Genomic DNA, 19,069 nt, shown 5'->3' with positions numbered 1-19,069 from the left:
TCATGCTTCCTTGGGGGTTTCCCTCGATCCATCCCGAGCGTACTGCACCAGGGAAGAATCTTCTTGAAATGCTGCTCTCCGTTTCGCTCTGGTCAATGAACATGGGCTCAGCTGCTCAGCATCTCCGGTCTCCTCTCCCGTGGCTAGAATCAGTGCTCGCCCCTCCCCCTCCCCCTCCCCCTGATGCCTCTTCTTCGGGCCTCCTGGCTGTTGGAACAGCCCCTTCTCTGCATACTCTGCCACCACCCACCAGGCATCCGGTCTTTTGTCTGCCATTCTCCCCAGGTGTTGCCAGGACGTTTTAAAAAGCGCAGCTCCGCACCTACCCTCTTCTCGATTCCAGACGCCGAGCCTCCTCTTGTACTGTGGGCACCAGGACCCCCGCTGCCCACTCCTGGCCCACGAGCAGTCACTCCCGACCTGGGCTTACGTTGGGTCTCCCACCCCGTCCCCAGCTTTCCGCAGCCCGTTAAAATCTGATCCGGCCTCTCCGGGCCCGGGGCGGCCCCACCTCCAGCCTGGCGCACCCCTTGGATGTTTTCGGGGCGCTGAGCCCGTCGCCCTGGGGAGCAGGCGCTGCCAGTTTGCTCTCTCGCAGAAACCCTGGACACTGCACCTGCTTGTTGGGAGTGCCGGGTGCGCTTTGCCCCGCTTCCGGCTTCCATCCCTTCTGGTCTTGCGCTTCTCCCGGCCGTGAGCTGGACCGTGAGCCCCTCGGCGCGGTCCTGCGCAGCTTTGCAAAGAGGTGGGGCGGAGCCAGGAGTCCACGGGCCTGCCTTCCCGCCGCGGAAGGGGAGTGGAGACAGTCCCTCGTCCTGCCAGTCTCTGGGCAAGTGGTCACGGCGGCGGACGTGCCGGCTTGTCTCCCAGAGACCGTCTTCACCATCCTGATGCTTCCGGAACCGTTCTAAGGTCATGGTGTTCGGCGCGGACCCGAGAAAATAACCGAAGTGTTCGCCTTTTGGCTGCCGCCGGAGGGAGATAGGGCACCGAGAGAGAGCCACCGCGTCCTGGCCGTGCCTGGACTCCCGCTCTGCTCGCGCACAGTGCTTCGTGAAATGTACCTTCCACGGCTTATTTTGGGTTGTTTTACAAGGATAAACGAGGAAACGTCTAGGAAACACAGAAGACCTCCATCATGCGCTTCTGTTCAAATATTTCTGACGCCCAAACCGGGTCGCGGGGGCCGGGGGGGCCGCAGGCCCTGGCTGCGTCTCAGGCTCTCGACCATCCGTGGTGGGGCTTCAGTGCGAACTGCAAAGGTACGAGACAAATGAGAACATTATCCGCCACCCAGCCGGCATCCGGAGCTCCGTCTCCTTACTCGCGTCGGCTCGGAGGCCATCAGAGAGGGGCGCGCTCTCTCCCCCAGCACATACAAAGTGAAAATCGATGCTACCTGTCCTTGGGAAAACAAAAACAAAAACAAAAACAAAAAAACACATTTATTTGAACAGCCAAGAAAAAAATTGCAATTTATTAAGATTCAACAAAGCGTTGTCCTTTTGAAAGCAACTCTCGGTGCGTGTTCTTTAACGATCACATTCTATGAGGAAAAAACATTAAAAGCCACAAACTTGTTTTTTAATCTCAGAGTTACAGACATCTTTAATTCAAAAGAAAAGGTCAAAAAAAATTAACAAAAAACAAAAACAAACAAATAAAGCGTCTTCACTTCCATCCCCGATTTTAAAAACTCCGTTTTTCTACAACCCGATGCTAGGCGGCAGCACGGCCCGCTGTCTGGACGCACACGCATGCACGCACGCGCGCTCGCACATATATTTGCCGTACACGCGTCAGTACGTGTACGTCAAATACATAGGACGCAGGTAACGGCAATGAGATGCATTTACTCTGAGGAAGGTTTGTTTAGCTAAATACACGACTAAACTTCAGAAAACAAGTCTTGAACCCGGTTTGTGCATAGTTCATGATCCTCTATAAAACCAGCTTTTGTCGATCTGCAATTTTGCAGGACTTTCTTTTTTTTTAAATTTTTTTGTTTTTTTTTTAAATTTTTTGTTTTTTGTTCTTTTTTTGTTTTGTTTTGTTTTGATAAAACCATTAAAAAGCTAATTAAAAAAAATGTAATGCACAAGTTTCCTGATCAAGCAGGCAGGGAGCACAATGTTCATATATTTTTAAAACATACTTGAGGGTATGTTACTCCATTGTCTTTCTTTCTTGCAAAACAATCAAAACATTGATCATTTTTAAAACATAAAGCAATTTTTAATATATAAAGCACTCTTCAAACATCTATTTCTTTTGAGTCCGTTATTTGGTAAATATGTAACTGCTACACATTAGAGATTAGGTATTTTTCTTCTTTGTGGTTTTTTTTTTCCTTTTTTCTTTTTTTTTCTTTCTTTTTATTTTTTTTTGTTTGTTTTTTAATAACATCTTCAGTGCTAGGAGTCGGGTTACAAAATACATGAAATGGTGTGGAGCTGCCCCTCGGGAACCCTGGCTTTCCTGAGAGCGCGTCCACATGTGCAAGACAGTGACCACAACGTCTCGTCACCTCGACGAAGGGGACGCTCGACAGTCCACAACGATGGCCGGAGGGAAGCGACGACACTTGTTCAATCCCAGAGCTCTGAAGTAGCGAATCTGCATTCGGAAAATAGGTTTCTTTACCACGAAGTCTCTTTTTTTTTCTTTTTTTCTTTTTTTTTTTAAATTCCTTTTTAAAATTTTTTTTTTTTTTTTTTTTTTTTTAAATTTTAAAGTCTGAAGGAGAAAAAAGGGTCTGTAAACAGGTGGGAGCCCTGAGCACGGGCCCCTCCGAAAGCGGTCACCACCCAGGTCCAAGTGCTTGGCCCCGCTCCTCGTGCGGGGCCGGTGGCTCTCACCAGTATCTATGGCCACGGTCCAGCACCAGCTGTTTTCTCTTTCGCTTTATATTCCAAATGGAAACATGGTGCAATACTCTGGTAATAATTCTCTTGCATTAGTCCACAATAAAAAGCTGCTAAAGGTAGGTATACATATTATTTATCCAGAGATATACACTGTAATTTTTAAACGCAGTAACAGAGTCCTTGAGTAAACATTTACACGTGAATTGTCACCGGCCCTGTCCTATGAATTCTCTTTAACGTATAGGATTAGCGAAAGGAAGAGCAGGGACACTCAGTGCAAACTTAGAAGCTAATAATAGTAACAAACGTCGGACCAATGCGCCAAAACAAAAAAAAGCATATACTGAAGAAAAGGGAAAACCCACAGTTCAATGCTCACACGCTTAACACACAAACCCAGAGGAGTGCGCACGCGCGCGCACGCACACACACGCGCACACACGCACATAGGCTGTGAACTCAGAAATGTTTCCTGGAGCCTGTCTCTGCGACTGGTGTCAGCCTGGGAGTGCAGAACTGGCCGCGGCGAGCGCACACGTCTCCTTGTTGGCTGCTGGATTCAAGTATTTGCATGTTCGATATGTCTTTTTTTTCTTTAACTTTTAAAAAATATTTTTTGGGATTAAAAAAAATGACAGGAAAAAGTACTGAAACAAGGGTAATGTGCATAGGCGGGCCCGTGGGAGCGGAGGGCAGAGCGCAGGCGGCCGCGTGGAGCCCGCACTCTGTGCCCAGGGATGGACACCAGCCGCCCTGACTACCGGCCGCCTCTGGTAATGTGCATAATCGTCACAGGCTCGTTTTACATAGGCTTTCTCGTCTCCCTCCCTCCCGCCCCCCTTGATAAAATAACCCTTTCCAGCCCACGATCTGAAAAGTGCCCTTCATGATAGAACTAGTCTAAGCAGCTTTTATACTTAAAAAATCAAAATGACGACACACCACACGAACATAAGACGACACAAAATAAAAAGCTATGAGGAACATCCTGTCATTAGCGTGTGACACTGACCAAGCGCGGCCCGCACTGTCCCGTGGACAGTTCGCAAGGACCGCGGCGGACATGCGTCCCCAGTACTGGACGGAGGTACTCAAGGGCTGCCGGGCTGCTCCGGGCCAAGCGGGGTCCTCAGCGCCGCCCGGACTGGAAAGGGTCAGCCTTCTCTTCCCAGCGCTGCTGATTGTGGTGCCCGTGGGGTCCTCTCGGTCCTAGATGGATTCCCCACTGAGAAGGTCGCCGGGCAGCAGGGTGTTCAGCGGGGTGGGGCTTCCGATCACCCTGCCGTCGTCACTGCTGGGAGGGCCCCAGAGGCTGCTTGAGTACTGGGGGACCCCGCCCCACAGCAGGTCGCTGCTCCCTTTGCCGGCCAGACACGGGGCGCTCCAGTGGCCGGTGTCGCTCCGCACCAGGCCGTGGGAGCCGCCCGAGGCGCCCAGCCGCGCCTGGCCGGCCCCGGTGCCCGACTGCCAGCCGGAGGTGGACGGCACCGCCTGGCCTTGGGCCAGGAAACGATTTACCTCTTCTTCGCCGGCAAACTCGGCCAGGATGGTAGTGTTTCCCAGAACACACCTGAAAGGGCAGGACGGCAACAAAATTAAGAGCTGGTCTTTTGGGAAGATACAAAACTTGACAGAGCTTCAGCCGGACGAAGAAACGGAACCGCAAAGACTCGAGTCCGTAAGATCAGAAATGAAAGGGGAGACACGACGACTGATACCACAGACACACACGGGATCGGGAGAGACTCCTAGGAACGATCCCACGCCGACAAACCGGGGACAGCCTAGAAGAGACGGACAAATCCCTGGAGACAGATAACCTAGCAGGACGGACTCGTGAGGAAACGGAAAGTCTCAACAGACCGATAATGAGCAAGGAGACTGAATCAGTGACCAGAGACCTCCCAGGACCGAAAAGCCCGGGACCACGACATGGCTTTCCTGGGGATTTCTACCTAGAATTCAACAGCGATCCTTCTCAAACGCCTTCAGAAAAACCGAGAGAAGGGGACGCTCCCACCCTCGTTTTATGAGGCCCGTGTCATCTTGACACCAAAACCAGACCAGGATGCGAGAAACTACAGAACAGTATTCCTGATGAACACAGATGTAAACATCCTCAACACAATATTAGGAGACTGAATTCAACAGCACATTAAAAGGATCATACATCGTGATTAAGTAGGATTTATCCCGGAGATGCAACGACGGTTCGACACCTGCAGATCAACAAGTGTGATGCGTCACGTTGACGGAGTCAAAGGTCAAAATCCGAACGTCTCAGCAGATGCAGAAATGGCATCTGACCAAACACAACGACCTTTCACGACAAAGACCCTCCACGACAGGGGACAGAAGGGGCACGCCTCCGGGTAATAAAGGCCACCCACACAAGACAGACACACAGCCAATATACTCAGCGGTGAGAGGCTGGAAGCATCTTCTCTAAGATCAGGAACAAAACAAGGATGCCTGCTCTTGCCACTTCTTTTCAACATAGGACTGGAGTCTTGGCCAGAGTAATAGGGCAAGACCAAGAAGTAAAAGGCATCCAAACTGGAACGGAAGGGATAAACGTGGCATTATTTGTAGATGACGTGATCTTACGTAGAGAAAACTCTAAAGACTCAACCCAAAAACTACTGATGAATTCAGTAAAGTTGCAGGATACACAACCAACATACAGAAAACAAGTGCATTCGTATACACTAAAAGTGAAACACCTGAAAGGGAAATAAAAAACCTCATTTGCACCAGCATCAAAAGCAACAAAACACTTAGGAGTAAATTGATGCAAGGAAGTGAACACTTTTCGTGCAATGAAAACGAAAATAATTTTAAGTAAAGAAACTGAAGAAGGCGGGGCGCCTGGGTGGCGCAGTCGGTTAAGCGTCCGACTTCAGCCAGGTCACGATCTCGCGGTCCGTGAGTTCGAGCCCCGCGTCGGGCTCTGGGCTGATGGCTCAGAGCCTGGAGCCTGTTTCCGATTCTGTGTCTCCCTCTCTCTCTGCCCCTCCCCCGTTCATGCTCTGTCTCTCTCTGTCCCAAAAATAAACGTTGAAAAAAAAAAAAATTAAAAAAAAAAAAAAGAAACTGAAGAAGGTACAAATGGAAGGACGTCCTGTGTTCGTTCACGCATCAGAAGAATCAACACTATTAAAAGTCCAGACGACTCGACGCCATCTATACCTTCAGTGTAGTCCCTATAAAAACTCCAGTGGCATTCTTCACGGAAATTTGTACGGAACCACGGAAGACTCCAAATGGCCAAAGCAATTCCGAGAAAGAGTAACACAGCAGGAGGCATCACACTTGCTGATTCCAAACCAGACTACAAAGCTACGGTATTCAAATCAGTATGGTAACAAAACCAAAACAATCAACAACAACAACAACAACCCAGACAGACACAGACACACAGACCACTGGAACAGAACAGAAAGCCAGAAATAGATCCCCACGTAGACAATCGATTAGTATTTGGCCAGGGCATCAAGAGTACTCAGTGGGGAAAGGGGAAAGGATAGTCTCTTCAACAAATGTGCTGGAAAAACTGGAAAACACGTGCAGAACAATGAAAAGTGGACGCCTATCTCACGCCACTTACAAAAATTAACTTGAAATGGATTCAAGACTTAAACGTAAGATTCTGGAACTGTAAAACTCCTGGGAGAACACACAGGGAAAAAGCTCCTTGACGTTGGTCTTGGCAATGATTTTTTTTTTTTTTTTTTTTTAAATTTTGGAGAGAGTGAGCAACAGCAAGAGTGCAAGCAGGGGAGAGGGGCAGAGAGAGCGGGTGAGAGAATCCCAAGAAGGCTCTGTGCTGTCAGTGCAGAGCTGGACACGGGGCTTGAGGCCACAAACTGTGAGATCATGACCTGAGCCGAAATCAAGAGTCAGACGCTCAACCAAGTGAGCCACCCAGGCGCCCCCCTGGCAATGATTTTTTTTTTTTTAACGTTTATTTATTTTTGAGACAGAGAGAGACAGAGCATGAACGGGGGAGGGTCAGAGAGAGAGGGAGACACAGAATTGGAAACAGGCTCCAGGCTCTGAGCTGTCAGCACAGAGCCCGATGCGGGGCTCGAACTCACAGACCGCGACATCATGACCTGAGCCGAAGTCGGCCACTTAACCGACTGAGCCACCCAGGCGCCCCAATGATTTTTTGATACGACATTACAAGCACATGGGGTGCCGGCTAACTCAGTCGGTGGAGTGTGCGACTCTTGATCTCAAGGCTGTGAGTCTGAGCCCCATGTTGGGTATAGAGATTACTTAAATAAACAAAACTTAAAAAAAAAGCACAAGCAATAAAGAAAAAAGTTAATAAGCAGGACTGCATCAAACTAAAAATCTTCTGCACAGCAAAGGAAACTGTCAATCTAATGAAAAGACACTCTACGGAATGGAGAAAAATATTCACGAAAATATTCACATCACTCATCATCAGGGAAATGCAAATCAAAGCCCAATGAGAAATCACCTCACACCTGTCAGAATGGCTGTCCTCAAAGAGACAAGAGGTAACAACCGTTGGTAAGGATGCTGAGAATAGGGAGCCCTTCTGTACTGCTGGGGGAATGTGAGTTAGTCCAGCCGCTAGAGAGGTTGCTCAGAAAGTTAAAAACGGAAGAATCGTACGATCCAGCAATCTCACTTCTGGCCACATATCCGAAGGAAGGCATTCCTGCAGTGTTGTCCAAAGTAACCAAGATATGGAAAGAACCTGCGTGCCTGTCAATGGATGGACGGATCAAGATGGTTTACAGCCCCTGCCCCCACCACGGAACATCACGCAGCTGTGGGAAAGAAGACCCCGCCATTTGTGACCAACACGCACGGATGCTGGTGGCCTTAAGCTAAGGGAGGGAAGTCAGCGAAAGACAAATCCCGCGTGATCTCGCTTGGGTGCGGAGTCTAAAAGATCCACGCTTGCAGACACAGAGAGTAGACAGGTGGTCGCCAAGGGCTGGGAAGTGGGGTGGTGTTGGCACGAGGGTACGGACTTCCAGTTAGAAGATGAGCGAGTCCTGAGGACCTAACACACCGCGCGCTGACGACAACTGGCAACACTCTACACGGCAGAGCTGCTAAGAGGGCACATCTGCAACGTGCTCGCGACAAACACGAAACGGTAATTCTGGGCCAGCGGAGGCGTGAGCTAGTGCTGCGCAGTGATCACACTCGTGCAGGATACAAACGCGTTAAATCCACACGTGCGCACCTTAAACGGACGCAACGCCGTATGCCAACTATAGCTCGAAAAAGCCACCAAAACCCTCAAAACAAACAGCAAGAAGGAGCGGGACAGCAGTCACGTGAGTGGACCAACCCCGCGCCTTCCTGTGCCACCTCCCTGGCTTCCTGTGCTGCTTTCACGGAAAAAGTGCAGCTGGGGGGGGTCACAGGTCACCCGGAAAGAGCCCACAGCTCGCGTTTTGCTTCTGCCGTTTCCAACCCCGGATTACGAGCTGCTTTTACCTCATCTGACACTTTTAGCAGCGATACTGTGTCGGTAACAGCATATTCTTCAGGAGGTACGTGAAGGTGCCCCTCAACTTGGGCATCATCTAGGATCTGTTCACTTACATCCTGGGCTAAAAATGGGAACGACTAATTTCTGGGCCCTGCAGCTCCAGTGATGTCACCGAGCAGGTCCATTCACATATCTTATCAAGAGCATCCTGTAATTGGGGGAGGGAGGTGGCGGCTAGGATGTGTCACCTGCCTGGGGCTACCCGATGGAGACAGCGTTTCCTTCTGTGTCCTACGTGCTCTCTCTTGGGGGGGAGGGGCTTTCCCTCGTGGAGGGTGTGGCCACAGCAACCCTGCAGCAGAAGGAGATGTGTCATAGGACACCTGCTAGGGCCTGGCCCTCCAAATTCCTATGTTGGAGCCCTGACCCCCAGCACCTTGGCTAGGCCTGTATTGGGAGATGGGACTTGCAGGTGGGGATGAGGGGCGCCTGGGTGGCTCAGTCGGCTAAGCGTCCGACCATGGCTCAGGTCATGACCTCGCAGTTTGTGGGTTCGGGCTCTGTGCTGACAGCTTAGAGCCTGGAGCCTGCTTCGAATTCCGTGTCTCCCTCTCTCTCTGCTCCTCCCCCGCTCGTGCTCTCTCTCTCTCTCCCCTTCAAAAATAAAGACACTGAAGATAAAATTAAAAGAAAAAAAATAAAGTGGGGATGAAAATGGGGTCTAATCCACGATGACTGTGTCCTTCTAAGAACGGGCAATCAGGACACACACGCTCAGACTCAGAGACGTCTGCAGGCCGAAGAGAGGAGCCTCGGAAGGAACGGAGCCTGCGACACCTTCCTGAGGTGTGGGTGCTCCACAGAACCGGGGCGATCGACGTCTGTGCCCGCGTGCTTTGTCACAGCAGCCCCAGACACACCTACAACCCCCAAACCCAGCGCTGCCGGGGCCGCAGCCATTGGGCAGCCGAGCGGCGGCCGAGAGACGTACATGTGCAGGGACTTCTGGGCCTTGGCGGCTTCCTCCTTGGAGCTGTAGCGGACCACGGCATTGCCTTGGGTCAGGTTCAGGTGGAATGTGACGAGAGGCCCGTGCTGCAAACACAGCGTCCGTAGGGTAGAGCCGTCGATCTGATTGAGGAAGCAAAGGGGGCAGTAACGAGCTTCCTGGGGCTTCTTCCGTGACATTCTTCAAAGGAAATGTACGTCACCCTGTGTACTAAACACTGGGCGAATGTCTGTCCTATACGACTTTATAGTTTTACCTTTTATGCCTTGTAACTTACCATGTAATCTTCAATATAAGTTAAGTAAATCAGGAGAAAGAAAAGACCCCATTTTGGTTCTGGCCTCCCCGCCCACCCCCAGCCAGGGCACATCGCACAGAGCCCGTGGTCCTGGTGGCCTTGTGGCCCCTGACCCCAGAAAAGGTGAGCACAGGACAAATCACTCTCGAGGGGCTGTAATTAAAGGCAAGCAACTGTCTAAAGGGTAGAGTCCTTAAGCCTAAAAAATACACAATTCACCAGGAACACGAGGGCCCCCGCACGGTGACCCCCACGGCAGGCGCCTGTACCTGGGGCGTGAGGTTGCGGAGAACGAGCCAGCTGCTTGTCCTTCCTGAGGTGTCGGTGCTCCACGCGGAACCTGCACGAGCCAGGGAAGAGCAGTCAGCTCGGCCTCCGGAGGCTTCTCATCTCGCCAACACTTGGTGGCCCAGAGCGCCGCCGCGTGTTCTAAGCCTTTCTCAACCTTTGAAAACCCACGCTGTCGTTTTGCTTTGAGGAACCCAAGCCCACGATCCCTGCAGACTCCTGGGGGCAGGTGTGACGAGGGACTCCTCCTCGGCCCCCATGCTCCTTGGAATCAACGCTCTGAAATCCCCCTTGTTAGTACCGCAGACCCACCGGGCTGCTCTCAAGGGGCCGACAGCCATTGCCAAACTATCTGCGGTGGGTTCTAATCTCAGCTTCTGAAACTCCCAGTGCACGCGCTTCTCCCATCCGCACAGCTGGTGGAGGGCACATCGGGACACAGGAGCTGCCTCACGCTGGGGGCCATCTGCCCCAGAGAAATATTGTGGAGAAGCAAATATGCAAGTGGCAACGGAGCCCCTTGTGCACGAACGGGCTTCCTCCCCGGGCCCAGCGAGGCCCCTCGAGGGGTGCCGTGACCGCCGGGGCCCAGGGCAGACGCCGAACACCAGGGCAGCTGGGGCGCCGGGCCCAGACACGCCCCAAGAGTCTGGGGCGCCTCCTCCACAGCCCGCCCTGGGACCTGGGGGGCGGGGTCACCGCAGTCCTCGCGAAGGGGTCCCAGGACAACGCGACAGGCACGTTCCCTGAAGGGTAAGTGGAGGAGGTGCACAGCCCCCGTGCTCCCCCACCCCCACCCCACTTGCACAGAGGATGGATTCGTACCCGAGGAGTAAGAGCTGGTCCAGCCGAGGGGGCTGGCTCCCCAGGTGGAGGAAGGCTTGGGATTGGTTAACCCTGGAGGCGGCCTCGTGGGTGCAGTAGTGTTTCTGGGCACCTTCCACAGTTCGTGAGACAGAGAGGCTTGCGTGTGGGAGGCAGGGCCAGAGGACCACGTCGATTTAATGTCTGACAGTTTACCTAGAAAGGCAGAGAGATGGAGCACAGGCGTTCTTGAGACAGAAGAAAAGTCACCGCAGGGTGTGGGCACCGCACGAAGTGCTGTCCGGTGCCGGCAGAAGCATCACGAGCAAGGAACAGCAAGTCAAGGCACCCCCACCCGAGAACCATGGGGTGTGCTCGCTCTTGAATCTCTGCCCGGAAACGCAGGCGGCCTGCGCCCAGCAGAGACCCCGCCGGTTCTCACACTAATTCGCAAAATGTGCCAGAACCAGATTTGCCACCAAAAAATGGCATTTTTGTAGTTCAACGTTAAAGCTAATTTACCAACATATTCCACTGGGACGAGCTCGTAACGTAACAAACTGAGGTCAAAAGCCTAACCTGTAGATCCTTCAAGCTATGTCTTTAGGCACCAGCCCCTTTCCAGGGCTCTGCCCTGACCGCCCGCAGCTTCGAGACCCGCTGGCAGGGCCGCGCTGCGCACACAGATGCTTGTGGCCCCTGGGTGCTGGCGGCCAAGTGTTCAGCATCTTGGAACCTCAGCCGGGGGAAGGGTGTTTTAAGGCTCTTTGGGAGAAAAAACCAAACTGGCAACGACTCCCGGCCCCAGCTTCTCCCGCACCCAGGGCTCGGCTGCGATGTGCGGACACCCGGACGAGGGCCGGGCCTGCCTCACTCGCCCAGTGTGGTAAGAACAGGAAGTGCTGGCGGCAGAGTCGTCGCGTCACCATGGTCCCTGGACAGCATGGCAGTGACCAGGCTGATATGGACTGTGTGTGCAGCTCCCCTCCACCCCTGCCTACTGGCATTGACTGTGACTTCAAACAAACAAACAAACAAACAAACAAACGCTAATCTTAGCAAAGGTGTCCTTGATGAGAAAAACAAAAACGCCCTAAAAACTGCCTCACACAGGGAAAATGATTTGATTCTGCCCCTTTTCTTCAGCTAAATGATTTTGGAAGCATTAAAGGTCCACACCCATCTCTGTAAACGTCAGAAAGGATAAGCATTAGAAGGAGGAGAGTAACCCAGACGCTTTCCAGTAAGACGCTAAACTGTATGTTGAATCACCGTACTGTGCAGCGGGAACTAGTGGAAGACTGTACGTTTGTTACATTGGGATGAAAATTAAAAAAATAAACAAACGGACTTCGGAGTGAGGGGAAAAAATGCTAAATAATATCAAAACTACTTTTTTCCTCAGGTACGAGTACTAAAAAGAATTCCTATGGCGCTGGTTTAAGTAAGTTTAACTAAGTCTGGACGACAAGGTTTGAAGCAATACAGAACTGTACTTGAAGACGTTTATAAGCAATAAACCTTCCTTATGTAAGTTTTCTATTTGCAACCCTGATACACATTCCGTGAGCGTGTGTACCCACGTCTCGTTATGGCCTTGTCTTAAGGTTTTCAGATACAAATTCTTCTAAGGTTTTTATGACAGACAATTCTCAATTCTCCTGTAAGCCTAGAAGAAAACTGCTCACTTCAAAGACGTAAGCGTCTAGGGTAACAGAGAGATAATCCAAGCGCTGCACTTATCCGAGTGACGAGAAGCAGCCACACTTTATGGGACCCGCTCTCGTCTCCTCCATCCGTGATGGCAAAGGTAACGGCCAAGTCTGAGCAGCTGCGCCTGTGTGTCCCTAATCCCCGTGCACCCCCTGTCCTGTAGCTGCGGGGGAGGGAGGGTGGAGGTACATTCAGGTGACAGGTGTGCTGCGTCCCACCACCACGTGCCTTTTGCGACAACCCCGCAGAGGCAATGTTCCCATGCCCACCGCACACGGAAGGGGGCGGAGGTGCCCGGGCCCCGCCTTCCCCGCCTTTGGCGCCACACCCCAGGGCGCGCGCCCCGGGGTGTCTGGAGCGGGCGGACAGCAGGGACAGCAGGACCAGCCGGTGCCGCCTGGGGAGAGGGGGAGCGTACCTGCAATGCTAGGCGCCGGCGCGATGCTGCTGAAGGAGCGACCGTAGCCGGAGGCACTGAGCGGCCAGGCACTCGAGGAAGGCAGCGCGGCACTCTGAGATGACGGTGGGGAGGACCCTGCAGGAGCAGAGGAGGTGCTAAGAGGGTGCCTAGCGGTGTGACAGCGCTAGCAACCAGGAGGGGGTCTCCCAAGGGGGCTTTGGTGGGAGGCTGACAGCGTGAGCGACACGCGGCCAGGACCGCGGCCAGGGCAGGCCGCCGACGCTCGCCCCCCACGTGGGGTCCCACAGCCACGCGGAGAGGCCGGGGTGCTCCGGAGGGTACGCGGGGCGTCAGGGCCCGAGAGAAGGGCATCACCAGCAGGGTGTTGAGAACAGCGCCCTGCGTGGGAAGGGGTCACACTGATTCCCCCCCAAGTAGGAGAAAACTAACAATACGGGCAGTCTCCAGCTGTTCACACCTCAAACAATACCCACAAAACTAAAAAAACCCTCCAAGTTCTTGGTTATCCATTTGGCCATTAAAGACCAGCACTCCGCTCTGACTCCAAATGTCTCTGTGTGTCTTCTGGCTCCCGTCCGTGCCGCTCCCGCTCCCGCTCCCTCATGACACGGGCGTGTGGTGGAGAGCCGTGTGGGGAGCTGGAGGGCTGGGTGCCCTTGTGTGACAATACCTGCTCGAGCACCGAGCACCACGGGGGGCGGGGGGGTGGGGGTGGTGGTGGTGGACATGAGCACAATCGGCTTGTCACATTTCCTTCCGCAGGCTGACCTTCCCGGGGCCCCACCTGGGGCGGCGGTGGTGGTGGCTGAACTAGCTCAGCAGGTCCGGCCCTGGCAGTCCCCCCTGCGGCAGACTATGCAAACCATTTACATACAGAGGAGTTCTGTAGGTTCCCTTCTCCCAAAGAGCAAACCACGAGGGGGCTCAGGAGCAGAGGAGAGGGTCCTCTGGCGCGTGCAGGGGGAGCCTGGCGGGAGCTGCCTGAGACTCGAAACGTCCACTGACCACCCCCTGAAGTCACCCCCCCAAGTCACATCACGGGAAGCTCCGAGGTGCCCAGGTTGGACGGCTGCCTGATTCTTTATCCCGGAGTTGGAGGTTCGGTTTTCTCATCTTATCCTGATGCCGACACTTCTGAGGCTTCTAGATTTTCCTCTGTCTGCCTCCGCCTCAGCCACTCTGGACTGGAGGACGGCTGCTTAGCCCTGTCCTCAGAATTTACCTACGTCTGCAGGGCACCTTTGTCACGTCACACTCATGCGTCGCCCGCGGTGCTCCAAGGGCCATTCAGAGGCCAATGGACCACTGGAGGACCCACGGGGCACTGGCAGAAGCTCTGTGCTACCCCAAGCCACCTCGACTCCTTCTGAGGTCTTTCAATACCTGGGTCAGTGCTCCCTCTTCACACCTGCCATGAGCCTCAAAATACACTGATGGCCATTCCTGCTCAGACACAGCCCTGCCGCACACTCAGGGTGACGAGCTGTGAGAGCAGAGTCTGACTTCCGGCTTGTGCCTCTCCCTGTCCCCTGCCGTCTCACGCAGGCTCCATTTCGTGTCCCCTGTACCACTCCTCTGTCCCCGACGGCAGGGTCTAAGCAGAAGCTGCATCGAGGCGCGAGGGATGCACAGCCCTGAACAGCGGGATCTGAACTTCTGCTGGTTTTCTACCCAAACCACAGAAACGCCTAGAAGCCCGTCACTTTAAGGAACCGCTGAAAAGAACTGCACCTCTCCCACAGTCTCACCCACAGCAAGAAAACTGAATTAATGTTCTGGGAACGACCCGAGGGACCTCACTGGGGACGAGCACCCACGGCAGCCCAGCTATTCCCACACACCATTCTGACGGTGACGCCACGACTTCACCGGAGCTGCGCCATCTGCCCTTCTCGGCGCCACGCCCGGAAGCTACACTTACGATGTGAACTTCACAGCCAGCTCCTCACTTCCTCCTGCTGGATCCTATCGTCTGACACAGGGCGTGCCAAAATCTAGCATCCTGAGCTCTGCTGGGAACACGGTGCTGGGGGGCGGGTTTTAGTCTTTTTACCAGACTTCGTGGAAGGAAGTGGACGGAGATAGGGCAGTAAGGGGTCAATTCACCTGCAGTTTAAATAGATCCTAAGTGGGAACTTTTTCCCTAAAAGGCTTAATCCTTAATATCGGCATTTCGCGACATAGTGCTCTAAAACGGTGCGTTAATAAATCCAGCGAGCCCACTTGGTCGAAATCAGGCTCCACTTTCACCTTGAGCACTACCTCTGGGTGGGGAGAAGTGCACATAAGCGCGTCTCCCAGCGTCCCTGCCTCACGGCCCGCACGGCACCCGACACCTCACCTCCACTCTTGAGGAGGTAGCGGTTGACGTCCTGTATGGTGGTATTGATGGTGGGCCCGGTGGGGACACTTCCAGGAGTGACGTCGGGGTCGTTCTCAGGGTCTATGTTCTGAAGTCCTTTCCACGGGACTCCAGGATGGAATTCTGGAAAATGCCAAACGAAATGGAAATCAAGACACGTGAGAATCACAGCACCTTCATGTCGCCTCACGAGAATTTATGCAAATTCTTATAATCTAGGAGTCAAAACAGGAGACACATCCTAGACTTTCTTTCAGGGAATCATCAATCCTCGGGAACCAGCTAGAAGCAGGTACCGTAGCTGCCCCGTTCAGAGAGTGTTGGGAAGGTGTAAAGTCTAGCAACCGTTTGACCAGACGCAACCCAGCGCCCATCCTCCTTCCACTGAACTAAGGGGCTTCAGGAAAGCGCTGGGGGCTAACCACTTCCCAAATCTGGATTTCCGGTGGAAAAGCCAAAGCAGGAGCGCACGCCTCCAGGACGCTTAGCTCAGATCCCGGCTTCTCCGGGGCGGAATCGCTCTCCCGGGGCTTGGCGCAGTTCTGCTCTGCCACTGCACGCAGGTCTCGTGCGCTCTTACCTGGGGGCCAGTTGATGCTGGAGCCATTTGAGATTTTATCACTGTCAGATTTGGCACGTGACCAGCTATGGGGAACAGCTACCGGAGGACTGGCTGGTGACTCACTGTTCTGGATTAAATCGTACCGGCCATAGGAGTCGTCAATGGAGGACTTGGCTGGAGGCCCGATGCTCAGGCCTCCCGGGATAGCACCTGTGAGGACAGCGGGAAGTAAAGAGCCCAGTGAACAGGGCGTTCTTGGGCCTGTGAGCCCTCGCAGCTGGGCGCCGGGCCCTGTCCCTTTCAGAGGTACAGGAACAAGCACACTCGATTTGTCCAGCACTCTCTAAGGATAAGTGACTATTTCGGTTAGTGCGTCTGTGAAAGACTGAAATTGTTTTGTTTTTTCAAAGCTTTTATTTTATAATTATCATTTTAAAAATTTATTTTATTTTACTTAGTTTTGAGAGCGCGCAAGGCGGGGAGGGACAAAAAGAGACAGGGACAGAACATAGATCTGAAGCAGGCTCTGCGCTGACACCAGTGAGCCCAACGTGGGGCTTGAACTCCCAAACCAGGAGATCATGACCTGAGCTGACGTTGGATGCTCAACCGACTGCGCCACACAGGTGCCCCTAAAGATTTTATTTTTAAGTAATCTCTACATCCACCGTGGGGCTTGAAGCCACAACCCTGAGATCAAGAGCTGTAGGCTCCAGGGGCGCCTGGGTGGCTCAGTGGGTTAAGCATCAGACTCCGCCTCAGGTCATGATCTCGCTGTTTGGGAGTTTGAGCCCCGCGTCGGGCTCTGTGCTGATAGCTCGGAGCCTGGAGCCTGCTTCGGATCCTGTGTCTTTGTCTCTCTCTTCCCCTCCCCCACTTGTGCTCTGTCTCTCTATCAAAAATAAATAAATGTAAAAAAAAAAAAAAAAATTAAGAGTTGCAGGCTACATCAACTGAGCCAGCCAGGTGCCCCAAGACCGAAATTCTTTATAAAAAATTTTTTTTATAAATGTTTATTCCTTTTTTGAGAGAGAGAGAGAAGGAGAGAGAGAGCAAGCAGGGGAGGGGCAGAGAGACAGAGGGAGACACAGAGCCCAAAGGAACTGTCAGCACAGAGCCCGATGCGGGGCTCGAACTCACAAACCGTAAGATCATAACCTGAGCCGAAGTCGGACGCTTCACCGACTGAGCCACCCAGGCGCCCCAAGACCGAAATTCTTTAAGAACCATGAAGTTTGTCAAGTTGGAAGTCTACCGTGTTTTATTTTATTGAAAAAAATATTTCTCGGTTAGATAGACAAGTTTTCTTCCTGAAGGATACAGATAAAAATAAACAAATATTTAGGCTACGGTCCATGTTCTCACTGCTCTGGGGCATCTTCAACAACTGGGTTTGTGGCGAGCGGGTGGCGGTTGGGGTTTCAGGAGGCCTGACTGCAGACCGGCTGGGGGCTTACGCACTCACGGACGGAGTATTCCGTTCTAAAGGAATTCTCAGGAAAGAGCTGCAGCGTGAGTTAGAAAACAAGCACGCTCTGCAACCGGACAGCCGGCGGGGGCACCGGCTCGGACGTACCATGCTTGCTGGGGTTCTGGTCGAGGGGAGGAGCAGCACCGGGCAGGTTGTCCATCGGGTTGGGGTGTGTCCACTGAGGGAGGCGGGACTGGGACTGAGACGGGTCCTTCACTGACAAACCGCCAGTCATGTCCATGCTGCTGACATTCATGTTTGGGTTCAGTCCAGCTGAAAATAGAAACGTGTTAGGATGTGCCCGCTCTTCCTCTAAATTTCACTGCCTTCTAACGCTCTCCTGGAGAACCCATCCGAGTCTCAACTCGTAGCCAAATACTTCAACTTTTAATGCTGGTGGAGAGAAAAGCGATCTGTCTTTCTAACAACATCTGTTTCCAGGAACATTATTCCTGAATTAAGGTGAAGTGGAAACGAATGGTCTCTGATTAAGTAAGACCAATGACTCTTTCCACTTTGCTCACTTCAGAGCTGAACATGGTCCTGGAGCTCCTCAGAGCCCACTGAGAGACAGGACGCGTCCAGACGATTAGGACAATCTTAGGGAAGCCCCCCGGATCAGGACAGCTCTTTCGGAGTTCTAGACGGGGCTCTAAAGGACCACCTAGAACAAGGCTGGTAGGGGTAATTCAATTCCACTTTTAGTGACCTTGCTCTACAAAAGTCTGCCCTTCAGGAGTTTAGGAATTAAACACCGAACTCCCTTTAAGGACCTGGCCTGTTTGAGAGTGTGGGGCCGCCACGTGCCCCCAGCTGGAAAGGCATGCCGATTCTGGGTTTTTCCGTACAGCTAAAAGCACGTGCGGTCGGATGTGGCCGCGCTGCGCCAGGTTAATAAAGAGAGGTGAGGAGGATGGCAACGAGGCCGCAGTGAAGAGCCCCCGATGGGGACACCAGTTATGGGCTGGACTGAATGCGCGGCTGGGAGAGGACAGCCAACGGAAGCACATCCCAGTACGTACAGACTGTTTCCTTCCCAGACCAGGCAGAAGTGAACCTCGACTCTCAAGCAAGGTATCGAACACTTCTAGTTTTAACTTGAAATCAGCGTCTGCAAACTCACATGCCTACGGGAGCCAGGTGGGTGTGAGGCGGGCCTGCTGGGGAGGGTGATGAACCCTACAGGGCTCGTCCCGCCTAAAGTGCCTGCCGCTGGTGCCAGCCAGTGGCAGCCAGGGGGCGGGGAGACCCAGTGGAGCCACTCGAAGAGAAGCCAGAAGTCACCTTTATTTAAAAACCTCCAATTTAGAAATTTTGGCAATTAACACACACACACACGCACACACTTTGTGGATGGAACAAAACCCCTGTGTGCGTCAGAGGCTGCTGGAAGGCCACCTTCGCTTTGCACAGATCTAGTCGGCTGAGGGGATGCCCGCTCACTCGTGGACGCCCCGCAAGTCAGCATGACCGCCCGGGACGCGCCCTTCCCTCATCACTGAAGTCCCCGCTCCTCTGAGACCCAAGCTGAGACCCTGCTCTGGTTTCTCCTTCCCCACGAGGTGAGCACGTGCCCTCCCTCCTCCGAAGCGCTGTCCGGGAAGGTTAGTTTTTGTTACTCTATGCCCGATCTTCCCGTGTGGACGGCAGATTCCAGCAGTCAGCAAACACCGGAGCAAGGAGACGCTGTGATGGGGGAAGGAAGGTGGATGGAAATGCAACCGCTGAAGAGAAACGCCAAGAACCAACCGGATAGGCAATTTTATACAATATCATCAAAATCATTTTTCAT

At 53.0% G+C, this 19,069-nt stretch overlaps 1 protein-coding gene across 3 annotated transcripts in view; it reads right to left on the bottom strand.

Moving 5' to 3' along the window:
• Window positions 1-1,444: 1,444 nt before the first annotated feature.
• TNRC6C (trinucleotide repeat containing adaptor 6C) overlaps window positions 1,445-19,069 on the bottom strand; it is a 100,426-nt gene continuing 82,801 nt past the window's right edge. For all 3 annotated transcript variants that reach the window (XM_045490927.1, XM_045490929.1, XM_045490928.1), the window contains 8 exons: window positions 17,383-17,550; window positions 15,825-16,016; window positions 15,224-15,367; window positions 12,880-12,996; window positions 10,770-10,964; window positions 9,926-9,996; window positions 9,341-9,480; window positions 1,445-4,437 (listed from right to left, as the gene is read on the bottom strand). In XM_045490927.1, the coding sequence (XP_045346883.1) occupies window positions 4,077-4,437; window positions 9,341-9,480; window positions 9,926-9,996; window positions 10,770-10,964; window positions 12,880-12,996; window positions 15,224-15,367; window positions 15,825-16,016; window positions 17,383-17,550 (1,388 nt within the window). In that variant the 3' untranslated portion in view covers window positions 1,445-4,076. The remainder of the gene's footprint in view (window positions 4,438-9,340; window positions 9,481-9,925; window positions 9,997-10,769; window positions 10,965-12,879; window positions 12,997-15,223; window positions 15,368-15,824; window positions 16,017-17,382; window positions 17,551-19,069) is intronic.

Source organism: Leopardus geoffroyi, chromosome E1, assembly GCF_018350155.1.
Source record: "Leopardus geoffroyi isolate Oge1 chromosome E1, O.geoffroyi_Oge1_pat1.0, whole genome shotgun sequence".
Classification (NCBI taxonomy): domain Eukaryota; kingdom Metazoa; phylum Chordata; class Mammalia; order Carnivora; family Felidae; genus Leopardus; species Leopardus geoffroyi.
This window is presented reverse-complemented; position numbering and strand designations above follow the sequence as displayed.